The sequence below is a fragment of the Oncorhynchus kisutch genome, linkage group LG17 (assembly GCF_002021735.2).
Source record: "Oncorhynchus kisutch isolate 150728-3 linkage group LG17, Okis_V2, whole genome shotgun sequence".
In the NCBI taxonomy this organism is placed as follows: domain Eukaryota; kingdom Metazoa; phylum Chordata; class Actinopteri; order Salmoniformes; family Salmonidae; genus Oncorhynchus; species Oncorhynchus kisutch.
Genome location: NC_034190.2, coordinates 8356380 through 8369982, shown reverse-complemented (window position 1 = coordinate 8369982; position 13603 = coordinate 8356380). Strand labels below are relative to the sequence as shown.

The following is a 13603-nucleotide window of genomic DNA, read 5'->3' as shown; positions in this document are numbered from 1 at the left end:
CCCATAACACCATACACATGCACGCACACAAGCACCCAGACGTATCCCATAACACCATACACATGCACGCACACAAGCACCCAGACGTATCCCATAACACCATACACATGCACGCACACAAGCACCCAGACGTATCCCATAACACCATACACATGCACGCACACAAGCACCCAGACGTATCCCATAACACCATACACATGCACGCACACAAGCACCCAGACGTATCCCATAACACCATACACATGCACGCACACAAGCACCCAGACGTATCCCATAACACCATACACATGCACGCACACAAGCACCCAGACGTATCCCATAACACCATACACATGCACACACACAAGCACCCAGACGTATCCCATAACACCATACACATGCACACACAAGTACCCAGACGTATCCCATAACACCATACACATGCACGCACACAAGCACCCAGACGTATCCCATAACACCATACACATGCACGCACACAAGCACCCAGACGTATCCCATAACACCATACACATGCACGCACACAAGTACCCAGACGTATCCCATAACACCATACACATACACATGCACGCACACAAGCACCCAGACGTATCCCATAACACCATACACATGCACACACACAAGCACCCAGACGTATCCCATAACACCATACACATGCACACACACAAGCACCCAGACGTATCCCATAACACCATACACATGCACACACACAAGCACCCAGACGTATCCCATAACACCATACACATGCACACACACAAGCACCCAGACGTATCCCATAACACCATACACATGCACACACACAAGCACCCAGACGTATCCCATAACACCATACACATGCACACACACAAGCACCCAGACGTATCCCATAACACCATACACATGCACACACACAAGCACCCAGACGTATCCCATAACACCATACACATGCACACACACAAGCACCCAGACGTATCCCATAACACCATACACATGCACACACACAAGCACCCAGACGTATCCCATAACACCATACACATGCACACACACAAGCACCCAGACGTATCCCATGACACCATACACATGCACACACACAAGCACCCAGACGTATCCCATAACACCATACACATGCACACACACAAGCACCCAGACGTATCCCATAACACCATACACATGCACACACACAAGCACCCAGATGTTGACACACAACCCCAATGCGCAACCAGACACTGACAGTGCATGTGTGAGACACCCACCCCTTATAGCTAGATATACTAGCTTCCCAGAACTGTCTGGCTGGCTGCCAGTGGCTGTGATAAGACGAGGGTTGCTGCAGCAGTAGCCTACTCCATGGTGCGCATCCTAAACACATTTGAGTTTAATGGCATTAGCAGTTTCATAATCCTATTTTCATGTGCTCTTTAATGATTAACCCACCACCACCGCGCTTGATAGACAACTTCCATTTCTTGACACATCAATTGTGGGGTACATCAAATCAAATGTATTTATAAAGCCCTTCGTACATCAGCTGATACCTCAAAGTGCTGTACAGAAACCCAGCCTAAAACCCCAAACAGCAAGCAATGCAGGTGTAGAAGCACAGTGGCTAGGAAAAACTCCCTAGAAAGGCCAAAACCTAGGAAGAAACCTAGAGAGGAACCAGGCTCTGTGGTCAAGTCTTCTTTGGCTTTGACAACAGGGAAATGACCCTCCTCTCTCTCTAGACCTTCTATTTTAAGAAATGCCTCAATTTCTATGCAGTCTTTTAAACATTAATATTGTTCAACTTACACGGTGAGACTAAAGGATGAAAATAAATTGATGTATAAAAAATATATTTTATTTAATTGGATATAGACAAAAGTGCAACAAATAGGAACTCACTTGTGTCTTGGCCAGGTGGTTACAATGAAAAAGAAGTATGATACAGTATAATACAACAACAACCTTCAACATGGGGTTATTAATTAAACAACATCCTTCAACATGGTGTTATTAATTAAACAACAACCTTCAACATGGTGTTATTAATGAAACAACAACCTTCAACATGGGGTTATTAATTAAACAACAACAACCTTCAACATGGTGTTATTAATTAAACAACAACTTTCAACATGGTGTTATTAATGAAACAACAACCTTCAACATGGGGTTATTAATTAAACAACAACAACCTTCAACATGGTGTTATTAATTAAACAACAACCTTCAACATGGTGTTATTAATGAAACAACAACCTTCAACATGGGGTTATTAATGAAACAACAACCTTCAACATGGTGTTATTAATTAAACAACATCCTTCAACATGGGGTTATTAATTAAACAACAACAACCTTCAACATGGTGTTATTAATTAAACAACATCCTTCAACATGGGGTTATTAATTAAACAACAACAACCTTCAACATGGTGTTATTAATTAAACAACAACAACCTTCAACATGGTGTTATTAATTAAACAACAACAACCTTCAACATGGTGTTATTAATTAAACAACAACAACCTTCAACACGGTGTTATTAATTAAACAACAACCTTCAACATGGTGTTATTAATTAAACAACAACCTTCAACATGGTGATATTAATTATACAACAACCTTCAACATGGGGTTATTAATTAAACAACAACAACCTTCAACATGGTGTTATTAATTAAACAACAACCTTCAACATGGTGTTATTAATTAAACAACAACCTTCAACATGGTGATATTAATTATACAACAACAACCTTCAACATGGGGTTATTAATTAAACAACAACAACCTTCAACATGGTGTTATTAATGAAACAACAACCTTCAACATGGTGTTATTAATGAAACAACAACCTTCAACATGGTGTTATTAATGAAACAACCTTCAACGTGGTGTTATTAATGAAACAACGCCAACCTTCAACATGGTGTTATTAATGAAACAACAACCTTCAACATGGTGTTATTAATGAAACAACAACCTTCAACATGGTGTTATTAATTAAACAACATCCTTCAACATGGTGTTATTAATTAAACAACAACCAGGTAATAAATTATAGTACTAAATTGTACACAGTCTTTCAGTATTTACACAAGGTGTTTTCGTTAAATGCCAAATTTCTTTCTTTCATTTCATTCCTTCTTTTATTTTTTTTAAATAAACAGTAAACAATATTATTGACATTCTTAATTATAATTACATATATTCAATCAATATTATACAGATGTCAAGGCACGTACCAGTACTACAATATATCCAAACAATTTCTGTATTGTTCATCTTTAACATATGAAAAATATATATTTTTTAAATGTCGTATTCTAAAATTTTCTGTCAAGATGTGAAATTTGGTTCAGTAAGTGCCTCTCCGTTCAGTGCGCCCTCAACCTAGGACATATTTTTTGTTGTGGCCCCGGACAAGCACATCTGATTCTACTTGTTAACTAATAATCAATCCCTTGACAAGTTGAATCAGGTGTTTTTGTCCTGAGCTAAAACAACGTGTGCTGTTGGGGGTACGGAGTTGGGAGAAACTGGCATAGGCTACCTACCTCTCATCTGTACACTACCGTGTCATGTTCCCATGGCAATTAAGCAGTGTAAGTAAATATATTCTTGCCTCACATTGTCTCTAACATTGAGTCCTCAGTGCGTCAGATCCACCCTTCTGTATCTCTGTAGACATACAGACAGACCAATCAAAGAGCCAATCAAAGAGTCAGGTGACTTTAGAGCTGCGCATAAAAAAAAAAAAAAAGGTTAAATTAAATTTTAAAAATAAAACCTAAAAAGTTAATCTCATGCTCGACTTCTTCATATCTTGAAATCACACACTTTTTTTTTCAGTCTCACAACCAGGTTGACATCCCTATGTGTAGTAAGGTAGAGACACAGTCCAGGAATTCAAAGACCTGCCTATCAGTGTGTGAGGGTGGTGGAGGAGTGATGTGAAGGAGTTTTATCCGTGCTTGTGTGTGTGTGTGCGTGTGTATATGTGTATGTGTGTGTGCGTGCATGCGTGCGTATGTGTGTGTGTTTGTGTGCGTGCGTGCGTATGTGTGTATGTGTGTGCGTGCGTGCATGCGTGCGTATGTGTGTATGTGTGTATGTGTGTGCGTGCGTGCGTGTGTATATGTATATGTAACGTTATCTGTCCAGTGCGTACAGCAGCCACGTCGTTTACATATCGTTGTCATAGTCCCCGATCATCCTGCGTGTGTGCGAAGCCAGGAAGATGTCATTGTCTCGGGGACAGTCGTGGTGACAGGAGCACGTCTTGACGAACATCATCTTGCGTCTGAAGGCGTCTCCCTCGGGACAGTGGAACTCCACCTCTGCGGTGACGGTGCTGTGGGGGGTACAGCAGCGCCCGTCCGTACACACACCACAGAACTTGGGCTTGTAGACCCTGTTGCTACTGCAGCCTGACAGCTGGAAACGAATGCCTCGAGGGGACTTGGGGGTCCGTACACACTTCTTCCCCCTCTGTGGAACGGAGATGACTGGTGGTTAGTTCAGGATGAGAACAACGTGTCACATTGTCTATCAGGCTAATTAAGGGCAGCTTGGCTTTAACCTTTACACCTTGAGGGAACGATAAGGAGCCAAAGACACGCTATGTTCCTGTGTTGCAAAGACACGCTATGTTCCTGTGTTGCAAAGACACGCTATGTTCCTGTGTTGCAAAGACATGCTATGTTCCTGTGTTGCAAAGACACGCTATGTTCCTGTGTTGCACGACGCATGGCTTATATTCACTACCGTTTGGGGTCACTTAGAAATGTCCTTGTTTTTGAAAGAAAAGCTCATTTTTTTGTCCATTAAAATAACATCAAATTGATCAGAAATACAGTGTAGACATTGTTAATGTTGTAAATTACTATTGTAGCTATTGATTTGTATGGAATATCTACATAGGCGTACAGAGGCCCATTATCAGCAACCATCACTCCTGTGTTCCAATGGCACGTTGTGTTAGCTAATCCAAGTTTATAATTTAAAAGGCTAATTGATCATTAGAAATCCCTTTTGCAATTATGTTAGCACAGCTCAAAACTGCTGTGCTGATTTTAAGAAGCAATAAAACTGGCCTTCTTTAGACTAGTTGAGTATCTGGAGCATCAGCATTTGTGGGTTTGATTACAGGCTAAAAATGGCCAGAAACAAAGGCCTTTCTTCCGAAACTTGTCAGTCTATTCTTGTTCTCAGAAATGAAGGCTATTCCATACGAGAAATTGCCAAGAAACTGAAGATCTCGTACAACGCTGTGTACTACTCCCTTCACAGAACAGCGCAAACTGGCTCTAACCATAATAGAAACAGGAGTGGGAGGCCCCGGTGCACAACTGAGCAAGAGGACAAGTACATTAGAGTGTCTAGTTTGAGAAACAGACGCCTCTCAAGTCCTCAACTGACAGCTTCATTAAATAGTAGCCTTAAAACACCAGTTTCAACATAAACAGTGAAGAGGCGACTCCGGGATGCTGACCTTCTAGGCAGAGTTGAAAAGAAAAAGCCATATCTCAGACTGGCCAATAAAAAGAAAAGATTAAGATGGACAAAAGAACACAGACACTGGACAGAGGAACTCTGCCTAGAAGGCCAGCATCTCGGAGTCGCCTCTGTGATGTCATGTTATGTAATTCTATGTCATGCTTATGTAATATGCTATGTAATACACTATATAATACATTCCTCTGCTGTTATACTATATAATACATTCCTCTATATGTTGTCATACTATATAATACAGTATATAATACATTCCTCTGTTGTTATACTATATAATACATTCCTCTGTATGTTGTTATACTATATAATACATTCCTCTGTTGTTGTACTATATAAAACACTATATAATACATTCCTCTGTATGTTGTTATACTATATAATGGTATTAGTCCATGTATCCACCTTGATGTCCTTCTCTTGCTCCACGTGGCAGGGCCGGATCATACAGACACGGGTCTGCCTCTCCAGCTGGCACCGCTCGTTGTCGTTGGTGACGCGGTACGACACGCCCATGCCGCAAGTGGCCGAGCACTCGCCCCATTTGGTGGTCTGGACGATGCAGTTCTCCCTGGGGCTCTCCACCGGGACCGGCACGTGGGCCGACTCCTTTCTGTAGACTGACAGAGGGGAAGAAGAGACCAAGGGGTGAATTTCAGATCCTGAGAGAAGAGGAGGGGAGAGGGAAAGGTGAACAATGGTGAAAAAGAGGGGAGGAGAGGGAGAGAGAGAGAGAGACAGAGAGAGACAGAAGAGCGAGAGACAGAGAGAGCGAGAGACAGAGAAAGAACGAGAGAGAGACAGAGACAGAGCGAGAGAGAGACAGAGCGAGAGAGAGACAGAGACAGAGCGAGAGAGTTAGTTTTAACGAGAGAGAGAGAGACAGAGCGAGGGAGCGCGAGAGAGAGAGAGAGAGAGGTGGTTAGTTTGAACGAGAGAGAGAGACAGAGAGACAGAGAGACAGAGAGAGACAGAAAGAGAGAGACAGAGAAAGAGACAGAGAACGAGACAGAGAAAGAGAGAGACAGAAAGAGACAGAGAAAGAGAGAGACAGAAAGAGAGAGACAGAAAGAGAGAGACAGAAAGACAGAAAGAGAGAGACAGAAAGAGAGAGACAGAAAGACAGAAAGACAGAAAGAGAGAGACAGAAAGAGAGAGACAGAAAGACAGAAAGAGACAGACAGAAAGAGAGACACAGAAAGACAGAAAGAGAGACACAGAAAGACAGAAAGAGACAGACAGAGAGACACAGAAAGAGACAGAGACAGAAAGAGAGACAGAGAGAGACAGAGAGACAGAAAAAGAGAGACAGAGAAAGAGAGAGACAGAGAAAGAGAGAGACAGAGAAAGAGAGAGACAGAGAAAGATAGAGAAAGAGAAAGACAGACAGAGAAAGACAGAGACAGAGAAAGACAGAGAAAGAGACAGAGAAAGAGAGAGACAGAAAGACAGAAAGAGAGAGACAGAAAGAGAGAGAGAGAGAGCGAGAGACAGAGAGAGAGAGACAGACAGAGACAGAGACAGAGAGAGAGAGAGAGAGAGAGAGAGAGACATAGAGAGAGAGAGCGAGAGAGAGCGAGAGGTGGTTAGTTTGAACGAGAGAGAGCGGGAGAGGGAGACAGAGCGACAGAGAGAGAGGGAGAGAGAGCGAGAGGTGGTTAGTTTGAACGAGATAGAGAGGGAGACAGAGAGAGAGAGAGAGAGAGAGAGAGACAAAGAGCAAGAGAGAGAGGGAGAGAGAGGGAGAGAGAGAGACAGAGAGAGAGAGAGCGAGACAAAGAGCGCGAGAGAGAGAGACAGAGAGAGAGAGAGCGAGACAAAGAGCGTGAGAGAGAGAAAGAGAGAAAGGAAGAGTTCCAGTTTGTAGGAGGTTAGACTCACCAGCCATGGCTGACTGGTAGGAGTTGTTTTTAGGACTCTGGTTCTAGAGGTTAGACTCACCAGCCATGGCTGACTGGTAGGAGTTGTCCTGAGGACTCTGGTCACACACCCACTCCTCACAGCACTTCCCAGGGATCTGGATGCGGCGTGGGTACGGGCAGTCTGGAGAGGCCAGCAGCACGTTGTTGGCACAGGTTGGCACGCAGCCGATCTCTCCGTTCATACAGACACACTGGTGCTTGCAGCTGGGCTGAAAGGTCTCTCCACTGCGGTAGATGACCCCTCCCAGGTCACACGTCTGGCCTTCCTGGGCTGAAACACAGAGGTGGAGACGCCATTTTAGATTTTCAAAGGCTTACATTATATTGTTCAAACTCATGTAAATACCTATTGGAAATTGCTTAGCCCAGAGATTGCCCACTTTGGATAATGAGAAACCAAGCCGTGGCAAAGTCTACACAAAATAAGTAGCAATCTCTGCAATAGGATCGCCAAGAAGTGATCATGGTCTCCATGGAGATCTTAAAGACATCCCACCCTTTTCTTTAATAGTTGACAGGAGAATTCAACTTACACATGCAGATGCCGTGCTCGGTGTCACTCAGCATTGCATAATCACAGTAAAGCTCTTTGTGGTGGTCACATGGCTCCAGGAGGGTACAGGGCTCGCCGGCTTGCCTGGCACACACCTTGCAGCAACCACAGCCATCCAGAACCAGGCTGGTACCAAACGGGCATGGAGGGGGATCCGATGGGCAGTCACAGGGATCGGAACAGTCCTGGGCCATTGTCTAAAGACAGAAGAAAACGACAGTCAGAAATGCTTTAGAAAATCTATTGGATAATGTTAAACAAAAGATAGAAGTCAGAAAAGCTCAAGAAAAATGTATAGGATAAGTGTGGATAAAATGTCTGATATCAGGATTTGTTTCCAGGGAAAATGTTTAGATCCAGTAATGCAATGAGGTCGGTCTCTACCAGTGGAGGAGGGCTCATAGTAATGGACGGAACGGAGCCAATGGAATGGCATCATTGTTGTTTGATGTATTTGATTCCATTCCACTGATTCCGCTCCATCCATCACAATGAGCCGTCCTCCCCAATTAAGGTGCCACCAACCTCCTGCGGTCTGTACTGTGTGTCAAAGAAGCAGAGAATGTTGTAAGGGGCTACTTCGCGTTTTTTTGTTAACACCTCGCGTGTAATACATCGTACTGCCACTAGATGGAGACACTTGACTCGATGTAGGCAAATCAATTCTAGCAGACTTTTCTATGGAGAGAGTTTTATTTGGAGAGTGATGGACACTGCTATTACATACAGCATTACTTTTGTACAAATATTAAAATATATATAAAAGAGACTTGTAAGAATGTAAGAGGAAATCAATATAGGCTCCTCAAATGCTGTCAAATCTTTACATGTTTTATTCTAAGAACGGATGTTTAAAACATTTGAGTGATAAAGAATTAGCAGAACCTGGATTAACTCAGTCATTAACCATTTTATTAGTTGAAAAAAAGCTATTTGGCACTTCATTTTAGACCCTATGTCCAACTAGGAGCCGATAACTACTATCTTTGTTCTGCATCTCAGTACTCACATGATGTTCCTTTTAGTAGCAATGAGTAAGACACCCCAGAACATAGCCCATTTGAATCCAATAACTTAGTCATTTATTAACAGTGACACCCAATTAAAACAACACTACTATTTCATCATGTACGATTGTTTACAGAGCTGCTGTAGGCTACTATACAGAGCTGCTGTAGGCTCCTATACAGAGCTGCTGTAGGCTACTATACAGAGCTGCTGTAGGCTACTATACAGAGCTGCTGTAGGCTACTATACAGAGCTGCTGTAGGCTACTATACAGAGCTGCTGTAGGCTACTATACAGAGCTGCTGTAGGCTACTATACAGAGCTGCTGTAGGCTACTATACAGAGCTGCTGTAGGCTACTATACAGAGCTGCTGTAGGCTACTATACAGAACTGCTGTAGGCTACTATACAGAGCTGCTGTAGGCTACTATACAGAGCTGCTGTAGGCTACTATACAGAGCTGCTGTAGGCTACTATACAGAGCTGCTGTAGGCTACTATACAGAGCTGCTGTAGGCTACTATACAGAGCTGCTGTAGGCTACTATACAGAGCTGCTGTAGGCTACTATACAGAACTGCTGTAGGCTACTATACAGAGCTGCTGTAGGCTACTATACAGAACTGCACTGAGACCACACCCCCATGGGATGTTTTAGCCGCTATAAGTACACAATGAGTTCCCATAAGTTGTACTTTAAATTTACATTTTACATAACTAAATAATACATATCAATGAAGACAACACAAAACATATAACAACAGCCGGGTGAATGAAATAAATAATAAGAGATTATTGCATCAATTGCAAAGTTGTGACAAAGTTACACAAATGTATATAAATGAAAATCTAGCACTTTATTGATATATTATATGACATGTGAAAACATACCGAGCTGATGATGAGCAGAAGAAGACCCATTCTGGTGATAACTCCCTCAGACATTGTTGCCTCGTTTATTTCGACAGCGCGCTCTCACTCAGTCCAACACGTTTGTTTTCGTTCAGTGTGACAGACACGCAGACGGGAGTTTCCCTTTTCTCTCACTCCACCGGTAGTTGTTCGTTGACTCTCTGCAGGGCTCCAGGGGCTAGCTAGACTGATGCATGGACGGAGAGAACCCCTACTTTAAATACTCCGCGAGGCGGGGTGTAGCCCAGTAAACAAGAGTTATGCCACGCGACCCAAAGGGGTAAAAATATTCACATTCCAGATGGCTTTATTTTTCCTAATTCCTGAGAGGAGAGCTGTTTTTAAAGACAGGCATCCCCCTCCATCAACCTACTGTTCAGCCAGGTGGGAGTTATTTTATGTACTAAGGCAGGAACTGACAAAAGATGTTCGTGGGTTTAGTTTGACATGGACTAAAGGAGAGCATTATTCATGTTGGCCACCATTCAGACCAACGTAGCCTACACCAGGAACATGGTTACAGTGATTATGAAGTTGGAATTCAAATGCATGTGTATTGGGGAAAGATTTATAGTATTAAGTAATAACCAGGGGAAATAACACCATAAAGATTGCAAGCCATGGGGGCTCAAAAGTAGTGTACTACTTTATGTAGGTAATAGGGTGCTATTTGGGAAGGACTCAAAGTATAAAGGTTGTTCAACATGATATGAACCTTAAATAACACAGAGACCAGCCGAATAGTAACTGTCAACAGGTGACTACAGGTGACACACGGTAACAGGTAATGGTCAGTCGTTTAGAAGAGGGCATCGCTCACCGTCTGCCAATATCAGATATGCCCGTAAATCATTGTCAATAGTCATCTTTGTCTTTCCCTACACTCTGTGCCCCTCTTGTACCTTTCTTAGAGGTAGTATACAGGTAGTGTCTGTCGGGGTCACAGAGGTCTTTACCTGTCTTAGAGGTAGTTTACAGGTAGTGTCTGTCGGGGTCACAGAGGTCTTTTCCTGTCTTAGAGGTAGTTTACAGGTAGTGTCTGTCGGGGTCACAGAGGTCTTTTCCTGTCTTAGAGGTAGTTTACAGGGAGCGCCGGGGTCACAGAGGTTTTTTCCTGTCTTAGAGGTAGTTTACAGGTAGTGTCTGTCGGGGTCACAGAGGTCTTTTCCTGTCTTAGAGGTAGTTTACAGGTAGTGTCTGTCGGGGTCACAGAGGTCTTTTCCTGTCTTAGAGGTAGTTTACAGGTAGTGTCTGTCGGGGTCACAGAGGTCTTTTCCTGTCTTAGAGGTAGTTTACAGGTAGTGTATGTCGGGGTCACAGAGGTCTTTTCCTGTCTTAGAGGTAGTTTACAGGGAGCGCCGGGGTCACAGAGGTTTTTTCCTGTCTTAGAGGGAGTTTACAAGTAGTGCCGGGGTCACAGAGATCTTTACCTTTCTTAGAGGTAGTTTACAGGTAGCGCCGGGGTCACAGAGGTCTTTGGTATGAATAGGAAGTAAGGCTTTAATCAAGGTAACTTATAGTTTGAATAAGAGCATCAGTTTAAGCGTAAAGGACAAACATGGGACGTTCATTATGCAACAGCTATCGTTTTGAGAGTTCTTAGAGAGAGAGAGAGACAGAGAGAGAGAGAGAGACAGAGAGAGAGAGAGACAGAGAGACAGAGAGAGAGAGAGAGAGACAGAGAGAGACAGAGAGAGAGAGAGACAGAGAGAGAGAGAGAGAGAGAGAGACAGAGAGAGAGAGAGATGAAAGATCACCAGTACAGAGTAATGTTGGTGTTTCTAAACACCAGAGAGGAAATGTCCGTCATGACATCCTATGTAATTGAACGTGAGCGTATTAAAACCCACATTAGAGGATTAAGAAGGATGACAGGTCCACACACAGTAGTTAAAACAAGAACAGCCTGTCCACTCCTCACTGGTCAGGTGTTAAATAGGAAACACACATGGTGAAAGAAAAAGTCAATGTTGTGATTTTTTGTCTTTTTCCGCCCGGCTAGCAGCTATTTCCTGGATCATTGCCAACCCTCATGAAGCTGTGTGTGTCTACCTAGAAAGTCAAGAGGTTCTGTTTGCCCAAACGCCACAGCGAGCACACTCACACCAGGGATCATATTTGAGAACATATTGAACAAGAACAAGAACAAGCTAACTCGGTTTGTAACGCCCCCCCCCCCTCCCCTCCACCTCCGGCTAGAGGAAACCGTGCCTTGGCAACACGAGCCGGGACAAGCTAAAGCTAAAGCATGTTCAAAACAGAACCGTAACTAAGGAGGGCCGTACATGGACTAGTATCTTGAGGTCTCTAGCCGAGAGACCTTGCCTAGTCCCTAGCTCAGAGCATTGGAGGCTGATGGCTGCAATGTGTGAATTTCAAAAAGACCGGCCTCAGTCGAGAGAGACAGCCAGTAGAGAGAGTTAGGACATTTAAACGCTGTTGATACCACATGGACAGGGCATGGGACAGTTTTAGTAAAGACTAGAGAGAGGTCAAAGAGCTCTAATTCACTTGATACTACATGGATACTGGGCTGGGCATGGGACAGAGGTCAGCAGCCAATGATTTTGCATAATAGCTCAACCGGTTGCTATTTATGTGAGGTAGCAGTTCCCCTACCATGCAACAGGCAAGGATAACATCCGAAGCCTGTAACTTAGTTAAGAATGATAAACACGCTCAAGCCTGGATCATCATAAGGATTGATGCCATATCACTAGGGAACACAAGCAACAGCTCAACTGCTATGGTAACACTGGTACTCTGTGTTTAGACTTCAGTACTAGACTACATCAATAGAATGCTGCAGTGTGTGTGTGTGTGCGTGTGTGTGCGTGTGCGCGCGCTTGTGTGTGTGTGTGTGTGTGTGTGTGTGTGTGTGTGTGTTTAGCTCATGTTTACGATTTATTTGCTTTTGTTGCCATTCATTGACCGCATCATAAACTTCCACACACTGTAATTCACGCCACTTGTGTTTGTAGTACCACACATGGCCACCAGGAGGCCATCACCACGCTGCTCACAGTCTCTCTCTAGACAGATGTGTTGCCTCCCCACAACATACAAATGTTCTGTCTTAACACCAGTGCTGTTGCTGCCCTAGGTCTGGGATTTTAGAGATTACAATGCTCATATCACGGAGAGAGAGGAAGAAGGCCACATGTGTGTGTGTGTGTGTGTGTGTGTGTGTGTGTGTGTGTGTGTGTGTGTGTGTGTGTGTGTGTGTGTGTGTGTGTGTGTGTGTGTCTGTGTCTGTGTCTGTGTGTGTGTGTGTGTCTGTGTGTGTGTGTGTGTGTGTGTGTGTGTGTGTGTGTGTAAGTGGGGGATTTAACCATAAATAAACTCTCCTACTGTATCTGATCTACATCAAAAACAATTATACACGAGGTGAGGTCCTGGGGACTAAACTGAGACAGCACAGGGTCTTTAAGTCAGGGAGTAGAGCATGGAAATAAACAGGCCAGGTATATAAACCAATTTTAAACCGTTACAATGTGTTGTTCATGCGTTTTTTTTCATTGTCCGTACATGTGATCATAAGCCACATTTATATCCCGGTATGTTTCCACTGTGTGGTACTCTGACGGGGATTCTTGCTACCCAGGAAACCCAGTGGGTCTTGATTGAGATGACCTGACCTCAGTCCCTGTAAGGTCATCCAACTTGGCATCAAAATAAACCCCTTTGACTCATAGACTTATTAATGGCCCGAATCTATGGGGAGTTAAAAGCTT

General features: G+C 43.5%; 1 protein-coding gene across 2 annotated transcripts; it reads right to left on the bottom strand.

The window, feature by feature from the left end:
* Positions 1-1794: 1794 nt before the first annotated feature.
* Positions 1795-10071, bottom strand: LOC109908455 (CCN family member 2-like). Of its 2 annotated transcripts, XR_004203837.1 has the most exons (6): positions 9849-10070; positions 7932-8148; positions 7418-7669; positions 5882-6096; positions 3010-4453; positions 1795-2913 (listed from the first exon to the last, which is right to left on the bottom strand). XR_004203837.1 is itself a non-coding variant. In XM_031795056.1 (5 exons), exons 1-5 carry the CDS (start codon positions 9900-9902, stop codon positions 4148-4150), a joined length of 1044 nt encoding a protein of 347 aa, XP_031650916.1. In that variant the 5' UTR covers positions 9903-10071; the 3' UTR covers positions 1795-4147. The 2 variants fall into 2 exon arrangements, 1 of the variants encoding a protein (XP_031650916.1); XM_031795056.1 differs by having other exon boundaries at positions 1795-4453; positions 9849-10071.
* Between the last annotated feature and the right edge of the window lie 3532 nt (positions 10072-13603).

Coding starts and splice junctions, on each gene's coding strand:
- LOC109908455 (XM_031795056.1), bottom strand. CDS start 9,902: ATGTCTGAGGGAGTTATCACCAGAATGGGTCTTCTTCTGCTCATCATC. Junction 8,149..9,848: donor TTCTGCTCATCATCAGCTCG/GTATGTTTTCAC, acceptor TTCTGTCTTTAG/ACAATGGCCCAGGACTGTTC. Junction 4,454..5,881: donor AGCAAGAGAAGGACATCAAG/GTGGATACATGG, acceptor TCCGTTCCACAG/AGGGGGAAGAAGTGTGTACG.